The following is a 19,332-nucleotide window of genomic DNA, read 5'->3' as shown; positions in this document are numbered from 1 at the left end:
TTACTGGTTTGTTTTGTAGCATGTCAGAAAATTGGGAAACATTGATTTATTTTTCCAAATTAAAAGCAAATGTTTTGAAATGTTGTGAAATCTCTAACACAACTAAGGTTGAGATCCAAAATTGCTCAACTCTTTTTGGGTCGCTATAAAATATTTGATTCATTTGTGTAATCCTCACTTTTCTTTATTCAAGTTTTTTGTTTTCTTTTCTTGATTGCCATTTGGGTTATCAGAAAAGATGAGTTAAATGCCGAATCACACCGATTTGGCACCTCTCTCCACGATATACTATTTTATTAGCATCACAATTTGTCACCAGGTCAAATCCCCAAGCAGAGCATCAATGACTCCAGATTTTTAGTGCTAAATCTTGTGGGAAAATAGAGATTTCGCTCTCAGTCGCGCTCCATTGTTGCGCACGAACAAACGAAGTGACCACAGCAGCCCAAGTCGCACAATGACAGACAGCTTATTCAGCGACTTCATCTGTCGCCATTCCCCAGGGACTCGACTCTGATCTTTTCCCAGAGCTCCATCTCTCTTGTTGACTTACTGATTCTGGATCTGCCCCTCCTCCTTTACTTTTTTGTTTTACTTAAACTCAACTCTGCAGAATATTTCATCACTATTAAATATTTTTGTTGCTTTCTGCCCCATCACCATCTAACGTCCCGGCGAGTCGGTCCACACCAGAGGTGATTCAGTTTCTTAGTTTATGTTTTCTTTTTTTCAAGTGTTGTTTATTGTCATCTCTCCCTGGGGGATTAAAGTGGTTGTAAAGACAGAGTCATTCCTTCAGAGACACCAGCTTCCATCAGCGCCTTCTGGCCATTAGTGGTGCATCGTGGGAACAGCTTGGCAAGGGACAATGATTGGCTAGAACAATGAAGCTGCACAAGGCAACACAAAGGGCACGCCCACTGCATGATGGGAACGAGCAGTGGGGGAAGCAGATGTTGCCACAGAGGACACACAGGAGAGTCGAGAGAGAGAGAGAGAGAGAGAGAGAGCGAGAGAGAGAGAACAGATGTCTATCTATCTCTTAAGTCTTAAGGTTTGTAATTTTATTTCTTAGTGAGCAGCAGGTGAGAAGAAGCTTGCATACCTGCCAGGTATCTGGATTGTGTTCTATTTTCTCTGGTGTGGATTATTCACTGGCTATGTTAATTAATCAGCCATCTTGTATACAGTTATCAATAAATTGATGAACTTAAATCACAATTTAATTCTGAATTCTTTTTGGTCCTTAATATCACGTAAAATATGTCATCACAGTACGAAGCGATATTTAACATATGACGTGATGAATGTATCCAGAAACACTTATTAATCACTTAATTAACCAATCAGGAAATGAGTTTGATTTTGAGTTTGATTGGAAGAATCTTGAGATATATGGGTGGTCTGTGAAAGACTGCAGTGGTGTACCCCCCGTCCCCAAAAAACAGACTCACTTTTAATGGGGGACATCTGCTTTCAAATGCAGCCTCCATTGTTTGTAGCCCATTAATTGGGACAGTAATTAAAGAATTGATGGCCACCGCCATTCTGCTTCCTTCATGGGCTGTTTGATTCGTGCCATTTGGACACAAACTTGCAAGGAATTATATCCGCATCTACAAGCATTAACCAACAGGCCAACTACTGTACAAAACCACCTACAATAAAACAACATTTCTATATCTCTAGTACTTGACATATTTCACGTTGACCACAAATAAGACTAGAAATGGACATGTTTAAGTTTTGTATGCTCATGCATATATATACATTTTTTAAAATCTATTTTACATTCTCGTAATGAAAATGTCGGCGATTTTAGGAAAATGGTGCAGACTTTACTGTAATGATGACTAAAATCACTTTACATCCATTTAGACACTTTGAATTCATGTAATAGTACTTAGTTGGGGTTCAGTGATGAAAAGAAGGCCGACTAATCCAGAACATTATGATGTCACAGTCAAATTGACCCTTGAACTTTAGGATATACAATGCTAACACCTCATCATTTTACCTTATTGGGTATTAATGTGAAATGTGGTCATGATCAGTGTATGGTTTTGGCGGTTATGGCCTAAAACATGTTTTTTTGCCAGTCCAAAGTGACTTTGACCTTTGGACTTTGACCACCGACCACAGCTTCAAGTCTAATAGGAGGTTAGTGTCACATCTAAAAAGGGCCCTCAAGGCCCTAATCTACCCCGCCGGAGTGGGCGGAGTCATGACTGAGTGGAGTGGTCGAGCCGCGACAAAAGTGCCAGCGCGATTTATGGCCATGGGGTTCGAGACGGAATATATTTACTTTGTGAGAACGTTTGCGCCAGCCAACATAGACTATTCCTTTAGTTGACGTATGAAAAACAAAGTTTGACAAAACTATTGGGGTATAATAGTCAGTCATAGGTTGGGCTAGACCAGTTAGCTCCTTAAATAAAATTAAGTCAACAGAATCAAAATCATTATTGTCTCACTTCTAGGCTACAGTCTGTTATTATAATGAAGGCCAAGACTGACCACACACCAAGCAAGCCAAACATGTCTGAACGCAACAATTGTGATTCACGGAACGGAGTGGGAAAACTGTAGTCGTTGCTATATTAGAACACACAGAGAAAACTGGTGAGTATTAAAAATGATATGCATATTTGAGAGGCTGTTGGAAATTATCGCCTCTTTCACTATACTTGAATTCTGCAACAGAGACTCTCCTCACTTCACTTTTTCAGTCAGATGAGAAATTAGAAATACTAATAACAATATATACACAATATTTGTGTACATAACATGTATTGAACAGGTGTCAAACTGAAGGCCCGGGGACCTGATCCAGGTTGCCACATCATATTCTGTGGCCCGCAAAAGCAATTATGTGTGTCAACTTCCATGATTCTTGTCAAAATCTGTAATCCTGACAAAAATTTTAATCGTCATATTGAATAAACATTGAGCTATTGTGTGGTTTATTGTAAATGTAAGAAAATAATTGTTGTACCGAAGGTTCCCAGAAGAAAAGAAGGCATTAAAATGGCGAATCCAGATTTTCACTGGCTGTAATAGCCAGGTTAATGTGTCTCAATCATTTGTTTTGTTCCAATAGAGATATCTTCCGCAGCTAAATTCAGTCGTTACATGTTCACATGTTCACCATCTGCATTTTTATTTTCTTTAAAATGTGCCCTACTCAATGTCCCCATTCATGATGTCGCAACCAGCTAGACACCGCATTCACACAATAAAAAAAAGAAAAAAAACTGAACAGCTGATGGGAACAAATCCCCTTGTGTTTGCGACAGTGCCGCGAGGGAACAGTTGTCCCTTAAGTAAGTAAATTGGGTTGTCCAGGTCGGCTCTATTGAAAGAAGAGGTGTGGTCGTGACTCGTGACTCGTAGTAAAGTGTGCACTGGGATGTTTTCGTGATTAGATGCTTGCGTCCGTGTGTACGCTCTTTGTCTTCATCCTTGTGGTGTGTATGTGTGGGAATGGACTTAGGGTCTGACTCCTTGATTAATGACCAGTGTGTGTATGTGTGAAAATGCTCCGGGTCCTGTTTCCATGCTAATGGGTGGCAGCAGATGGGAGAGAGGTGGTTGCACCAACAATGAACAAACACACCAGCAGCCTTACTACAGACGCTCCTGTTGGATGATTACAGGGCTCTACTTGGCCATTCTCGACTATAGTTGTCGTGCATGTTGGGATGTGCTAAGTGCAAACAACGAAGGAAACAGTTTTATTTAATAGGTGGTACAGATTTTTGGGGCCCAGATTCAAATTTTCAACCTATGAAATGTGCTGACCACTCATCCATCATGCCGCTTCAGTCTTGACAATGTACAATGTCTACATTTGAACATAATATTTAAAAGTTTCAAGTTCACCCAGTGACTATGTTGTGGGTATGTGTCAGTGGGTTAGGGGGTCCAACCCTCTGAATAAGCACAAATACCTCCCTGATAACATGCCACTGATTAGAGGCCAGACACACTATGTGTGTGTGTGTGTGTGTGTGTGTGTGTGTGTGTGTGTGTGTGTGTGTGTGTGTGTGTGTGTGTGTGTGTGTGTGACTCCATATGTAATGTAGCCTGGTTGTGTTAAGGCTAAAGGAAACTGTGCCTGTTTCCTGCCAAGTTTGCTTTTTTATTTTTCTCTCTTTCCCCATTCGCTCAATCACTGCAAGGTGTCACTTGTGTTTTTATTTTAATGTAACCTTCCAAAAAATAAATAATTTCACTGAATTGGGAGACTGCAGCTACCTGATGTTACCAACAATTAAGAAACTACACATTTTAATGAACTAATACCCTTTTTAAATGTATTTTTAGTTAGTTTTGGATGTGTTGTATGTTTATTAATACTGAGATTGGAATAGCAATCAATGCACAGTTTGTCACTTAAAAGAAAACACACACTCACCGACGTCCCGAGGAATGCTCTCAGTGATGTTGTAGTAACAGCGAACAGGAAACGGATTCCCAGAGACAGGAAGTAACTTCGTGGAGAGAGGAAGTTTTGCCTCCATCCGCCCTCTGTCTACTGGATGTGGAAGGAAGAAGGGAGGGGAGGAGGGGGAGCGACAGTTAAAAAGGAAGTGAAATTATCTGGAAAAAGGGGAATTGAGCTAATTCGCTGCATATTGCATACAGGAAGCTTTCAGACATTTTTGCGGATGACTGCCACAGAGGGGTCACCTCTTGGCTTTCTCCCAAATCAAGCATTACTCCATCAGACTGCAATCTCATTGCTATAGTTGGAAGTTAACGTGGCAAAATAGACAGACAGTTAATGAACACATGAACACATTGCTCTAAAGTTGGATTTTTCCTGTGCAGCAGTTGAACTAAGACTCGTTATTATCTAAAAACCATTTAACCCCAGTTAAAAGTTCCAAAATGGTTTGGAGCTGACCCAACACACACACACACACACACCTTTACTAAACTGTCCACACTGCTTGCATGGATGTTTGACATTGAGGCAGCGCTCGTAATCATACAAACTCCCCTGGGGGTAGGCTTAAGGTCAAATGTCAGGGGTCAACACAGTGGTGTGTCGTATCGGTCAGTAGTTGAGGAAGTTTTAGGAGTTCATGGCACGTTACATGCCACACACACACGGGCGGGCACATGCTCACACTCCCATAGGAGTACATTCAGGTGCAGATTTGTTCCGGACTGGATCTCCAACCTGTATTTTACTGCCAAAGGGAAATGGAAGGTAACTGTGTGTGTGTTTATGTGCAAATGTGGGTACAGGCTAGATGGAGATGGCACTCGATGGACAGATGGTCCTTTGTGACTCCTGACACCTGCCAGCTGCTGTTCTGCTACTCTTCACCTCTTTTCTTCTTTCAACCTATCCTCTCCTTTGCACCCTCACTTGCTCTGTTTTTGTCCTCCCCGTTTAACTACTGTTCTGGGCTAAAGGTATGTGGAGGATCCCTTTCAACCTGGAGGAGAGAGAATCTGCATCACTTTGAAAGAGTGGGACAATTAGGCGTCCAGGTGTTACGGGAAATATCTGAGTCTTGCTTCAAAGATTAGGAAATACTGATCTGGAAAATTGTTTTTGATCAAATAAGTCAATCAGTCGTGTTTTTTAATATGTTCATTCTCTATATTTGTAGCAGAATTGCTTTAGTCATTTTTACCTTGCGAATTTAATGTTCATCTATTTTAAGGGTAATTTCATTGTTGATCAATAGATGCCATCACACTAATAATTTAACTATGGTATTTCATATTGCAGTTTTTTACTAGTTGCGGGTTGGTCTAGACCTGAAAATGTAAATCATCATAAAGATGAATAAACATATCAACATAAGGACTTTGAGGAGGATCACAAGACATTGATGTGGTACGAGCCCCTCACAGCTGCTTCAAGTGACCCTCTAGCCTTCTGCAAGAGAAGAAGTTGGAAAAGATGACCGAAACAGGAAGAGAGGTCCGCTCTGCTGTGTGCGTGTCGCTTTCCCAGCTGAGACACACGTGGATTTAAAAAAATCCAAGGGAATTCCAGACTCATTCACGCAGCCTGAGAAAACAATCGTGTCTGCTTTGCTGGGTGTCACTCTCTCTCCTTGCTGTCTCCATCCCGGACAGTGGCTGAGAGGGGACAGCTGGCTGGCAGTATACATGTGAAGGTATCTAGCTGCATTTCTCTTTCTTTGTGTACGTGTGATCCTATGAGGTCACGGGTCAAGCGGCAGTTCACAGACAGCCACGTTGTTCCCCTCCAAACAGGAAGGGAGGGCACTGTCCATATGCTGTCTTCACTCACACACTCTCTCTCTCTCGCTCTCTCTCTAGCTCTCTCACACACACACACACGCACGTGCGCACACGCACACACACACGCAAACACACAGGTACACACCACGGTATTCAATCGCACACAACGCAAGCTGTCAAGGCAAGCCATTTGCTGAATGGGATGTGAAGTTATGCCAATGGAAAGAGCAAGGCTTCACGTTATTAGATATTTTCCCAGTTCTTTAACTTTAATGCTCGTTATGCTAACAGTAATTACCAGGCATACATTAACTACTTACTGTATGCCGGAAAGATCGATACAAAGCTGTGGAGCCTTCTCTGCGAGATTGCAGAAGAAGGTCTAACCCCCACCCACCAAGGTTCCTTTTCTTATACTATGCTTGGCCGCCGTCCTGCAAGGGGGCGACTCGCCTGTGTGATAATGTGTGACCTTGTAGTCTCAACTGAGAGCAACTCCTATGTATGTGCAAAGAGTGTCATAGAGAAGGGAAAGCCAATGAAGTAAGAGAAAGGTTACGGTGATATGAGGCCTAATCTAACATGAGAAAGAGGGAGAGAGAGAGCGAGAGGGGTGTTCTGAATTATTATAATTTGTGACAAAGATTGGATTAGTTCACTCCTCGAATCTCTTTTTAGTCTTTCAAGTTAAATTATATGTAACTACATACATATATACATACATCTGAATCATTTTTAAACCGTTCTTTATCTGCAGAAGTGGATTACTCTCCCAGTTACTATACCATTTATTGCCGCTTGAGGGCAGTATAACATAATATAGATGTCGACCGACTTTCAACTTGAATAAGAAGAAGACAAACGCGAAGCGGGAAAAATAAAAACAAATATGGATGTTAGAGAAGATACCTGCGTAGAGATGGACATGCTTCCCGTGTCGTCTTTAGAGTTATACGAGTCGCAGTTTTTCGGCTTCACGCCGCAGACGCTTATGTTTCGTCTCTCCAGCGCCTTCATAGACTCTCTGTGCCACATCTTGAACGTGGTGGAGAAAGTATGCGTGCGACAACTGAGTAAAGGTGACTCGGACGCGACGACTGAGGAACACCTCCGCGTCCAGGCCAGAGAGTGTAGCCGCAAACTGCAAGCGTATATGGGAGAGGGCTTCAAGCAACTATCGGAGCGAATGGAGGAGGTGCTGGTCACTCGCTGTTTTTCCGTCCCTCCCAACGTCCTGCTGAAGGAGGACCAGTGTCACAGAAAACATCCTCCAGACACACAGGCAAGTCATAGCAGGTCAACGAGTGACTCGAATAACTCGAGTAGATATTGTTATTTTAATTATTAGGGCCCAAACATGTTAAAAACACAGCCACTATCTTCTGGTTGTAACTTATTACTAACTGCCAACAAGTTGACAAACTGCTAGATGTTTTTAAGGAATAAAGTTGATAATCCATGACGTCACTCACATTATAAACTAATATACTTTCCCACGTCTAGGAGATCCTCAGATTGGAGACATCCTTGACGGCCCTCCACAAGGCTCATGAGGCCGAGGTGTGTGCTCGACATGCACTGCAGGTTGAACTTGATGAGCAAGCTGAGGTACAGAAGCAGCTGGATGGCTTCCTGGCCTGGTTCAGGGATGGAAATGGCATCTTCGAGGAACATTTCAAACCAGTGGCAACGTCAATCAAGAAATTGCAGCAAGTCATTGTGGAGGTGTGCAACAAGGCGCAGGATTCTCACTAACCTAACTTAGTGTTATACCTTAGTTTGATTGTTATTCCAAGATGGTCTCCATCATGTAAATTTAGAGGAATGGGATTCTGCAAATCTTCACCCATGTCCAGAGTGTTTTCTTAACAATAACGATGTTGTATTGTACAGTATTCAATAAAAATTCAAGACCCTATAATTACCAGCAGAGGGCACCAACTTCCAACCATTCCCAATCACATTGACTAGTAGCATCCATCATTTTTGCCCCATAGACAGGTTTCACTTAAAGTGCTATTTTAATTAACTGGAAAAGAAAAAGATAAAAACAAATGCTTAAAGTACAACTCACGATTTTGCTGAATGTATTTGCTGCTTCTCTTCAACAAAGTGGTTTCATCTTTGGGTAGTTGGGAGACAAACAACTTCTCAATATTTCTCATATCCTGTCTTCTCAGAAATTTTGTTCCAGTCCTGTACGAAATAAAATTCTTCAATCATCAATATGGACATCAGTGATATGACTATTCTTTTAAGTGACCTTGTTCCATTCGGTATCTCTATCTAATAATATCATTCAGAAGACATTATGAAACTAATCGAAATAAGGTACTTGAAAACCAAGAAGTATATTCAAAATCAAGTAATCACATTCAATCTCATTTGAATGGAAGTGAGCAATGAGAGTGCGCCTCAAGTGCCTTTGATTAACCCCAAATACACTTCTGATGTTGCAATTAGCTTTTCCTGACTTTCTCTCTTGCGTAATGACGTCTGACTTCTTGGCCACTATATTTTGCCTGTGTAATCAAGGACATTAACATGGGAGGGTCTACCGTACAGTATTTCTCAAAGGGCTTTCCTGACAAAGAATAAGAAAGATCCGCTGTCTCCTTGCGGTGTCGCGCATGACGTACGTGTCAGACACGCCTCCTATTGGCCGGAAAAGGGAACATGCGCTGTGTCACTTCGTACACCTTCCGTGCTCCTTTCCTCGGCTTCTCCCTTCATAGCGGCTTATCGCTTCCACACGTGTAGTCTTTCCTATGTGAATCTCCCTCTCCTGAATCCACGTGTAAGCCCAGCCCGTTGACAGAATAATGTTTGCGATTGTATGTCATCATCAGATCTTCTGTGTTTAGCTGCGTGTATGACGGGGGGGGGGCAAAGATTGCGCTGTAGAAGTTTAGCCGGCTCCTGTTAGCATTGTTAGCTAGCCGATGAGCATCCACTTTTTGTTGTGTTGCTAACGCTAGCTAGCTCGAAACCGTAAAAAGGGCTAGACTGAATCCACCGAGCCAGACATGTGAAGCTAAATGAAATGTTTTTTGCGCCCCGTTCTCTCCCAAGGTGTGAAGCCAGAGAAACCTGCAACCATGGGGGCTTATCTGTCGCAACCGAACACGACCAAAACCTCCTCAGATGGCGGCAACAGCACCATGAGCTACGGCTTCTCTGCTATGCAGGGCTGGCGTGTTTCCATGGAGGTGAGCCTCCAGAGCCAAACGAAAGGAAGGACTTGTCTGAAACACTCAATGTTGGAAAACTTTGACCAACCATCATCATAATCCATATGCACGTCTACTTACGCATACATCAATCTATGAAAATATCAAGCCAGTATTTTGGATTTTGTGGACATTAAAGTTTTCTTCGAGCTGCTCACAACAGCTTAATGTTGCTTAATGAGAAGAAAAAAAAACATATAGATTGCTGTCATTCGGACTGAATTTGTTATAATCAAGGTGATTTAAGTGGATTATGATGTGATTGCAGTCTTCGTCTATAGCAACACTGACTGGCATTCAAGTCTGGGTTAATGTTAATTTGAGTGTGCTTGTGTGTAACAGGATGCACACAATTGTATCCCAGATTTTGATGAGGAGACCGCCATGTTTTCTGTCTATGATGGTCATGGAGGTAAGTGTTGTTGAACACTGTTCATTTAAAAATGAATTGACGCTGTTAAATTTGAAGAAACAATCATATTCATGCTGACATTTTTATGTTCTACTCTTCCCTTTTAGGAGAAGAGGTGGCTCTCTACTGCTCAAAGTACCTTCCTGATGTCATCAAGGAGCAGAAGACCTACAAAGATGGCAAACTACAGAAGGTTGGACGTGTTTCTGAGAAGTGTACCTTTCTTCACTTGAGATCACTCATAGGTTTGTGTGTGTTTTTTTTCCAGGCACTGGAGGATGCTTTCTTGGCCATCGACTGCAGGATCACCACAGAAGATGTCATCAAGGAGCTGGTGCAGATCGCCGGGCGTCCCATCGAAGAGCCGCCCACTAAAAAAGTGGCAGACGAGGACGATGGTGAGTGTATCGCCACTGATGGCAGTATTCCTAGGGTAATTCCATCTTTCAATATATTGCTGTCCAGTGCTGCTGCTGAAAACATTTCTCTTGTTTTCTGTCTGCTTTCTATCCAGTGGACACAGAAGAGGCTGCTTTACTCCATGAGGAGGCCACTATGACCATCGAGGAACTGCTCCTCCGTTATGGACAAAATAAAAATGCTAACAAGCAAGCCACTGCTGGCGGGTAAGCTCAATGTCTTTGTCTTTGGAATATTCAATTGCCAACCATACATGGTCTAATTTCCTCTTCCTTTTTTGATTTTGATTTTTTTTTTACTCCAGCACAACTGCTAAAAAGGCACCGGGCCAGTCTCCGGAATCCTCTGGACACAAGGGGGAAGGTGAGGAAGGGCCAAAGAAGGAGGAGTGTGTGAACGGAGAGGTGGAAGAGGAGACCAACGGAACAAAGGACGGCAACGGAACGAAGGACGGCAACGGAACGAAGGACGGCAACGGAACTAAGGACGGCAATGGAACGAAGGATGGCAACGGAGCAGACTGTGGGTCCAAGGTGCGGGCGTGCCGCCGAAGGATTAGCGATGAAGGCTGCGGCTCTGGTAAGTTTACTTGAACATGATCATCTCCGGTGATCTCGTTTAAAAATAGTTTCAATCTTGGTGACGTTTGTGCCCTTTTCACCTACACAGCAACTGAGTGCGACGGCTCGGGGGGCTCCAATGGCGAAGAAAAGGCCGCTATTGCCGAGGTCGACGCAGGACCCTCGTGTTCGTCGTCCTCCAAAACCGAAGGCGATTCCAAGTCCAAATTCTTTGATGACAGTGAAGAGTCTGAACCGGAGGGGGAAGAAGAAGAGGAAGAGGAGGCAAGTGATGAAGAGGTGAGGGAACAAATTGTTGGGTTGGGTTGGGTTGGTCACCAGTAGAAGCATACGCAGATGTTCTTGTTCAGGGCGGCAGTGAAGAAGGGGAGGAGGCTGACAGCAGTGACCCAGAAGAAGAGGATACTGAAGAGGGGGAGGAAGACTCGGAGGATGAAGATGAGACAGAAATGAATCTACCTGGGATGGATGGCAAGGAGGAGGTGTGGATCTGGTGGAAAGATTTCAACTTAAATAAGTGACAGTTTGATACCCTTTGTCTCTTGTAATTCCAATTTGGGAACGCTTGTGTTTTTTGGGGGGGATGATTTCCAGCCTGGCTCAGATAGCGGCACCACTGCTGTTGTGGCTCTGATTCGAGGCAAACAGCTGATTGTGGCCAACGCAGGAGACTCCCGCTGCGTGGTCTCCGAGCGAGGTAACGATCCCGTATTTTGATTAGTGTCACATTGGTTATTTAAAGCTAGTTTTATGGCACAGCTATTTACTTTTTTGTTATTTGACATCTGGATATGTGGCTCGTCTGATCTTTGAATTCATTTGTTAGAAATATAATGCAACTTCTGGGTTTGCTGCAGGGAAAGCTGTGGATATGTCTTACGACCACAAGCCCGAGGATTGGGTGGAGCTGTCTCGCATTAAAAAGGCCGGAGGCAAAGTGACCGTAGACGGACGGGTCAATGGTGGTCTGAACCTTTCCAGAGCCATCGGTACGTACGTGCTCATTGCTCAACGGTATACATGGAACACAATTGAGTACAGTTGTAGATATAAAAACTATATACACCTGAGAACGAATACTAATTGCTAGTACAAATACTTAACTACTGTACTGATTTCTTTCTCTCCAGGTGATCATTTCTACAAGAGGAACAAGGTTCTGCCCCCAGAGGAGCAGATGATTTCAGCCATGCCCGACGTGAATGTTCTGACACTCAACGATGACCATGACTTCATGGTCATCGCCTGCGACGGCATCTGGTGGGGGGATTTAGCTTTCTGCTAAATTGTCGGCGCACGTCGCTGCGCTTGTTACTTTTCACCCGTCACTGAGCCTCGTTTTTCCTCAATCGGATCTTTAGGAATGTGTTGAGCAGTCAGGAGGTGGTCGATTTTATCAGCGAGAGGATCAAGCCAGATCAGAGCGGCAGCGCCAGACCTCTTTCGTCCATTGTGGAGGAGGTGACGAACCCATCAACCTCCCCACCCCGACCCCTTCCCCAACTAACTTTCTTTTTTTTCTTTTTCCCCCCTCAGCTATTGGACCATTGCTTGGCCCCAGACACATCTGGAGATGGGACAGGGTGCGACAACATGACCTGCATGATCATCACCTTCCGACCACACCCCTGCCACGCTCAGACCCTGTCAGATGACACGAAGAAGCGGAAGCACCCGGAGGGAGAGGAGAATAAGGCGGAGGGAGGAGCCAAGACCGAGAACAACGGGAATGACAGCAAAAAGCCCAAAAGTGACCAAAAGTAAAGAGGAAGGAACTCTTTGGGTGCGCCAAGCAGCTGGTCCACCAGAATTGAAGTCCTGACCTCACATGATGGTCACTTTCACCATGCAGCAGAAGGTTTTCTGTTTTAGGTGGATCCTCACTTTACACTCACCCTTTCAGTTGTTTCTGTCCTTCGCTCATATCAGAAAGACCCCCCTCCCCAACACACACACACACTCCCCCCCTCGCTAATAACTGGCACCTAGAGCAGCTCATCTTTTCCCAAGCTACATTTGTAGAACGTGTTCCTGACTTTTTCCAAACCCTTTTCTCTACCTGGCTTTTTCACACTTTATTTTTCATGGGTGTTTCCCCAAGACCTGCACAATGCTCCTTGGGTGTTATGAAATAGTTGACGCCTCCGCCAAGTGCCATAAAAGTTGTGATTTATATCTATTTGTACATCTTTAGACTGTCTGGAGGCAGAGCTTAGAGGCCAAGTTTGCTGTCACAGGCAGTGATGAGACCAAATGCGTGTTTTGGGTTTAGCACTGCATTGCATGCATTTTCTTCAGTTTGTCAGCATTTCTCCGCCCCTTCTTTTTCTTCATTCCTACAAATGTTCATTATTTAAATGAATTTCTGGAAGTAAGATTTTTTTTTATCTCCCGAAACCTTAGACGTCCATCCAGACATTCATTATATCTCTGTTTTCAATATAATTTTTTTTAGAATAGGATTTATTTTAAGTGAAGGCCATTTGTGCCCAAATAACAGTAGCGCTAAGATTTTTGTGATCTGCAGAGGCGAAGTTTGTTTTTGAGTGGTACAATTTGGATTCAGTTTTTCGATGGTTCTCTGACTCACCCACATCGCTCATTGTGACTTGAAGTTGGGGTCTCACAGTTCCCTTTTGTACATAGTTTTCTTCCCTCCAGTCCTTGTACGTGAAGATAAAAATCACTTTTTCTTTGTAATTGTAAGTCAGTGTAACATTTTTGGTGCATTCTCTTTTGACACCAGTATGTAAGTACATTCAAATAAATTTTTTTAAATAAGCAAAAGTCTGACTGTATGATGTTTACCATCCTGGCAAAACTCATAAAACCTTGAATTCTTCAGCTATGTTTCCACACAAATACAAGTCATAATTATGTTATCTGTTGTTTAGAACTTTAGATAATACCAATTTGCAATATGCTGCTATGGAAAAGTCAGGGACTGGATAACCCCTGGAGTTAAAATACAACCCACCGTTGTTCAGCTTACTTTTAGGTCATTCGGAATGAGGCAGAAATCCAGCAGAGGGCAGCACAGACGTTTGAATGACAGTTCATCACCTCCCAAAGCAATGAGTAGGGAGGGAGTGCTCAAGAGGGCCCAAACGCAACAGCTGCTGATCCCAAAACTGCACCTTGACAAAATAAGTAAAATACACAAGACATTTTAAAAAAATGTTGGGGGGGGTGACATACAATACACACTTTTAACTAGAGACCACCAATTTTTTTTTTTTTTTATTAAAACCTACTTTGTATCTGCACAAAGATTAGTCTATCCCTGCTTTCCATCCTACTTTAAGTTGCCAAGTGTTCAGCATGTTTGCCGCTGTCTTTCTATTGGCTGCTTTTTCCTTTTGGAATAATTTTTTTTTTTTTGCTGCAGGAACAATAGAAAGCGTGAGAGGAAATGTACTGTCCTTGGATTCTAAAAACGTCAGCATGGACACACACATGCACGCACACGCACTTCCGCTTGACTTAGGGCAGGATGTTTTTTTGTCCTCACAATGTAGATTAAAGTTTTAGTGGCGGACCCATTGAACTGGCTTTGTTCATTGATACAATTAAGGGACTCCCAAATTGTGGAAAGACCTTGAGGGGCAGCGTGAATGGAATGCTGCTCTTTGTAGTAAAGAATCATCCATCCATTTTCTTGCCAGCGTATCCGCATTTGCGTCACAGGTTAGCTGAAGCGGCCTATCTTAGCTGACTTTGGGCAAGTGGTTGGGAAGACATTCACACTAATGGACATTTTAGAGTCTGTAATAAACATAACAAGCATGTTTGGGGAATGTATGAGGAAGGCCAAGTGCTCAGTGACAACCCACACAAGCATGAGGAGAACATGCAAACTCCACACAGGAAGTCCGGATGTGCTAACCACGAGTGCGCCGTGCTGCCACAGTCCAAAGTAAATTCAAACATTGAAGCTGGCCAAAAGTATCTTGAAAACCACAAAAATGTTGAAGATGCACTAGGCAGTGAAATATTGAGAATATACAAATGCTACAAAAGGCTACTTTGTAACTCAATGTCCAACTTGTCCAGCTGTGTGTGGTGGGGCAGACCTAGAATTGCACATATCTGTGTGTGTGTGTTGGGGGGCACGGTCCAATATAGTGTGCTGTAGACCACAATAGCAGGTTGTAGTTAGACAGTGGGAGCATTCATCATGATTCCAAGTGTTTTTGGTCACCGGCGCTCGTCGCACTCACATTGCACGCACCTCAGCACATACACGTACACGTTCACACACATTCCAGCAGTCGAAGACCTGCAGTCAAAATACCAAATGGGAATGAAAATAAATGACTTGGCATAGAGTGCGCTTTTCAGAGCCACTTTGATCTGCATTCCTGCTATGTTATTACGGCGCATGCACTTATGTGACACACAATTTTTTCAGTTTTTCATATTTTGCATTTTTCTTGGATTTCCATGATTTTTCGTGGAAAAAAAACTAACTATAATTTTCATCAGTGTTTTAGAATTTTTTTTTAAAGTTTGCACGGAAAAACAACTAGATTAACACGTTGAATTAAATTATAAAAACTCTAATAGTAATCATTTGCTAATGAGTTGACAAAATGGCATTCATTCACAAGGCAAATTTCGGGACGCACTCCTCACATGAAACAATGATAACCCGGAAATGGTTGAAATAGACATGACACGAAGCCAGCACATTCTCATTAAAAAGCATGATGTCATGGAAATTCTATTTATTTATTGTTTTGCATTTGAGTTCAATGTAAAGCATTTGGTGTTGCTCTTTAAATTTGAAATGAGCCAAACAAAGCATTGATATATCTATATCTATCTACCTTAACATACAACAAGTCATACGTGTCACGTTTATCTTCTTTAAATAGCAAAATATTGCATGCCTAAACACGTGTGCGTACACACACACACACACACACACACACACAAACGCACGCACGCACACGCATGCTAACATGCCATTGTCAGCTGTTGCTGGCAGGATGTCGCAACATGTCAGCTCCAGACATCCCTTGTGTAGCCGTGTGTGTGTGTGTGTTTCATTCGCCGATGTAAAACAGGAAAACTACATCTCTTCCTTTTTCCCTCTACTGCCTCAGTTTTTCCTCTCATGTTTAACCCACGTTTGCGTTCTCTGTTCTTCTCCATCCTGAGTGATGCCTTTGTCTGTTCTCATTGTGTCACTTCCTCTCATTCTCATGTATGAACCAGTAACATATTACGCCAGCCCGCATATTTTGTCCTCTTGCTGAGTGTAAATAACCCCAACATAACATAAGAGTTGTTTACTGTCTGCAACACCACTGCTTTCTCTGCCAGCTTGAAAATATAGGGTGAAGTTTGAAAGAACCAAAAAACCAAATATTTGGAAGATAGTATATATAAAAATAGTATGAAACTGTATGTGCTATGATGTTCTTGTCTAGGATTTTCCTCAGGTTTTGCATTGAAGTTCTAGATTTAGGGGGAGGAGGGCAGGCGGACAAAGTTGTGTATGCAGGTACAAATACAAACACACACTTGGCCTACATTCACTCAGACATAACAAGCAGTTGTTTGATGTACTGCTACAAGATTACATCACTTTACTTTTTTTTTTTTTCATTGTCCTGTTCCCATGACTTCTTGCACATTATGCACCATAAGCATGTTTTATTCTTAGTGGGTGACAGATAAAGGGCCACGTTCAAAAAAGTATTAAATGTTCAAACAAAAACAAATGCTCTGAAACCACACTTAAGAAGAAGAAAAAAGCAGTTTATGCCACATGAGGGGATGCCTTTCATTGTGAGACAAGAACATTTGATTAAAAACATTTTCTCTCCCTTTTCACTTGTAATCATTTGCACATGATTCCGTCACGGCCTTTCCTCCCCTCTTTATCTCCTTTATTTACTTAGTCACGGAGTAGATTTGGAGCCTTTTGGAAAAAAAAATATTCTTTTGCTGACAGTATGGGTTCACTCAGACTTCTCTTACTCACTCCAGCACAGACTGAGAAGAGAAGATACTTTTCAAGTAAAATATATGGCTGCACTAGAGGCAATTTTGCATTTGTGGCAAGTGACACATGGGCATGGGGAAAAAAAACTTTCTTTTTCTTCCATTTATTCATCCCTTTTCTTTCCCGCTATAGCCAAGGGCAAATTTGGACACAATTTTGAATCTGCAGTTCAACTAATTAAGAAGCATCACCAGTTTCAGTGCACAAAAATGATGAGCAAGGGGTTGGTCGTTACCTGAACCTTGCGCAACGGTGACGTCATCTTTAGTCGACGGGAAGGGGCAAAATGGCCGCCCTATGAGAAGGATAAAAACAGGTGTTTTTTACCTGTTAAATTCATATTCCACAAACAATACATTAATCATAACACTATGTTTTGACTAGTTAGGCTGCACAGAACATATCATGATAAATATAAATAATACAAAATATAATTATAAATATAAATAATTTCGGGTTGACTTCCCTTTAAAAATTAATTCAAATGTTACAAACCAAAAGTCTAAACAAAATAAAATACTATCTAGAAAAATCGTGAGTTATCAAAACCTACCCAACGCTGGTGGAATGAGCTAATACGTCACATGCAGTGTGAGCGTTCTCGGGATGTGGAACGTGCAAAATTGAGCGTTTTCGGCTAGATATTGTCACCTCAACACTTGGCTTCGGCTCCAGAAACAATCTTCTTGAGAGCCACGTTGCTAATTGAATTCTATCATGTCACATTGTCACTGTTAGCATCGCTAAACAAAACATCCACTGTCACTGTGGGAGCTTCAACACCAAGGAACATTAATTTGAGTATTTGGTTCGTCAGCGATATGTGCCCATTGTACGAGTGAAAGCGCAGCTGTTCCACGGTCACATGTCACACATAATCCAGCGTTGTTTTTCACGAGAGAGTCTTGTAACACTGAAAAAGTATTAACTTGGCAACACAATCTGTAGTCATGAATGGAAACATGGTTTGGTAATCGATTGTCAGGATAAGAGCTTGTGATTGGGGGAAATTGCCTCGTGACCTGATTGAAAATGGTATTCACTTTTTTTTTTTTTTTTTACCAGTTTTTCCTCATCTGATTTGAAAACGAGTTATTTGTCAGTTTGTTTTGTAGCTTTTACTGTGTATAATTTGAGGTGCTCATACATTTATTTGGGTTGACAGTCATAATGGCCCTCCAAAAGAAGCTATGACTACAATGCGGCCCGTGAAAAAAATGAGTTTGACAAGCAGCCTCGACACGGAAATGGAGCATGCAGCTCTCAAATCATATGGAGTGCAGTCTGGTAACGCGTTAGCTCACAGAAGAACGATGAGTATGATTTTTAGATAATAGCCGTGCATGTCCCAACAAATCAGTCACTGCCACGTACTGTAAAAAAAAAGATGGAATTCATCATTTATGAGCAGAGATTATTACGTAATTTCAGTCCCAGAGCAGTGTTAGGTCATTTTACTGTGTCGCAGTGGGCTAGTGCTTCGAACAGTCTCACAGCTCTGAAGTTTGGGATTTTAATGTGTGCTACTGCCTTCCTGATTTTGCATGTTCTACCTGTGCCTGCATGGGTTTTCTCCAGATCCCGCGGCTTTCTCCCACATTCCAAAAACATGCCATAACACATTTTCTCACATGTGCTTTGGAGATTTTGTTACGATATGATGAAGCCAAGTATGAACTTTTTGGCCAAACTTTCAATGGAATGTGTCTGGTGTAAACACAACACCGGTCCGTACCTACAGGGAAGTGTGGTGGGGCAGCATCATGGTCGGACTTCTTCTGTTGGAACTCTGGCCTTAGTCAAGGTGAAGCTGTCTGAGAATGAAAGAAAAGCATAATAAAAATCTAAGCTTTATTTGTGGTTAATGAGTGGCACATTGAATTGTAGTTGGGGGGTGACTCTATTTTTTAATGAGTATCTTGGATTATTGTAAAAACAGCCGCAACTCGAAGCAGGTGTGCACACTTATGCAACTGCTTTATCTTGGCTGTTTTTTGGTTTTTTTTACTTATTGAGTTGTACAGATTATAGGTCACATACATGGTATAAAATTTTAAATGATTTAACTCGGTCACATTTTTTTCCTTATCACGATAACCCATCAGGACTTTTTGAATCCATTGTACTAATAAGGTGATATCATTAAACAGTTCTAATTTATATGCCGAGCAATAACCATTACATCATAAACGAAGACTTTATTAAATGTTTTTGGAACTGAAGTACGCATCGACAGAAACATGTTTTGTTAAAGAAAAGGGTCAGCGAAGTGATGTCATTTCTGATCTCTTGCTTTTTTCAGTCCCAGCTGGGTCTATTCGCTGAGGGCGTCTTTACTAAGAGTTGTCATCTTCTCCTCTATTCTTACACAGAGAGGCTCGTTCAATCAGATACTCTTCAGACCCGATACAAACGTCCTATCACTATTCTCCTCTCAATGCTGGA

At 42.2% G+C, this 19,332-nt stretch overlaps 3 protein-coding genes and 1 long non-coding RNA gene across 5 annotated transcripts in view; 2 read left to right on the top strand and 2 right to left on the bottom strand.

The window, feature by feature from the left end:
- The window catches only part of fam120b (family with sequence similarity 120 member B), a 31,983-nt gene extending 27,475 nt beyond the window's left edge, over positions 1-4,508 (bottom strand). The window contains exon 1 of the mRNA XM_088370369.1: positions 4,418-4,508. The gene's annotated coding sequence lies outside the window, so the exon portion shown is untranslated. The remainder of the gene's footprint in view (positions 1-4,417) is intronic.
- A 2,569-nt stretch (positions 4,509-7,077) lies between these two features.
- mis12 (MIS12 kinetochore complex component) lies at positions 7,078-8,457 on the top strand. Its single transcript, XM_088371686.1, has 2 exons — positions 7,078-7,513; positions 7,735-8,457. The coding sequence occupies exons 1-2, from the start codon at positions 7,121-7,123 to the stop codon at positions 7,984-7,986; spliced, it is 645 nt and encodes a 214-aa protein (XP_088227812.1). The 5' UTR covers positions 7,078-7,120; the 3' UTR covers positions 7,987-8,457.
- Positions 8,458-8,869: 412 nt separating this feature from the next.
- ppm1g (protein phosphatase, Mg2+/Mn2+ dependent, 1G) lies at positions 8,870-13,661 on the top strand. Of its 2 annotated transcripts, none has more exons than XM_088371684.1 (14): positions 8,870-9,028; positions 9,304-9,440; positions 9,804-9,873; positions 9,981-10,066; positions 10,142-10,271; positions 10,388-10,499; positions 10,598-10,872; positions 10,963-11,153; positions 11,225-11,356; positions 11,469-11,571; positions 11,732-11,863; positions 12,005-12,134; positions 12,236-12,335; positions 12,411-13,661. In XM_088371684.1, the coding sequence occupies exons 2-14, from the start codon at positions 9,330-9,332 to the stop codon at positions 12,636-12,638; spliced, it is 1,800 nt and encodes a 599-aa protein (XP_088227810.1). In that variant the 5' UTR covers positions 8,870-9,028; positions 9,304-9,329; the 3' UTR covers positions 12,639-13,661. The 2 variants fall into 2 exon arrangements, with proteins under 2 accessions (XP_088227810.1, XP_088227811.1); XM_088371685.1 differs by having other exon boundaries at positions 8,929-9,065.
- A 144-nt stretch (positions 13,662-13,805) lies between these two features.
- Positions 13,806-17,824, bottom strand: LOC148400717 (uncharacterized). Its single transcript, XR_015857647.1, has 3 exons — positions 17,441-17,824; positions 17,123-17,182; positions 13,806-14,011 (listed from the first exon to the last, which is right to left on the bottom strand). It is a non-coding gene; the product is annotated as an uncharacterized LOC148400717 (long non-coding RNA).
- Between the last annotated feature and the right edge of the window lie 1,508 nt (positions 17,825-19,332).

The sequence above is a fragment of the Syngnathus floridae genome, chromosome 3 (assembly GCF_059516105.1).
Source record: "Syngnathus floridae isolate MCC-2025c chromosome 3, RoL_Sflo_1.0, whole genome shotgun sequence".
Taxonomy (NCBI): Eukaryota; Metazoa; Chordata; class Actinopteri; order Syngnathiformes; family Syngnathidae; genus Syngnathus; species Syngnathus floridae.
The sequence above is the reverse complement of the archived record's forward strand: the minus strand, read 5'-3'. Positions and strand labels throughout refer to the sequence as shown.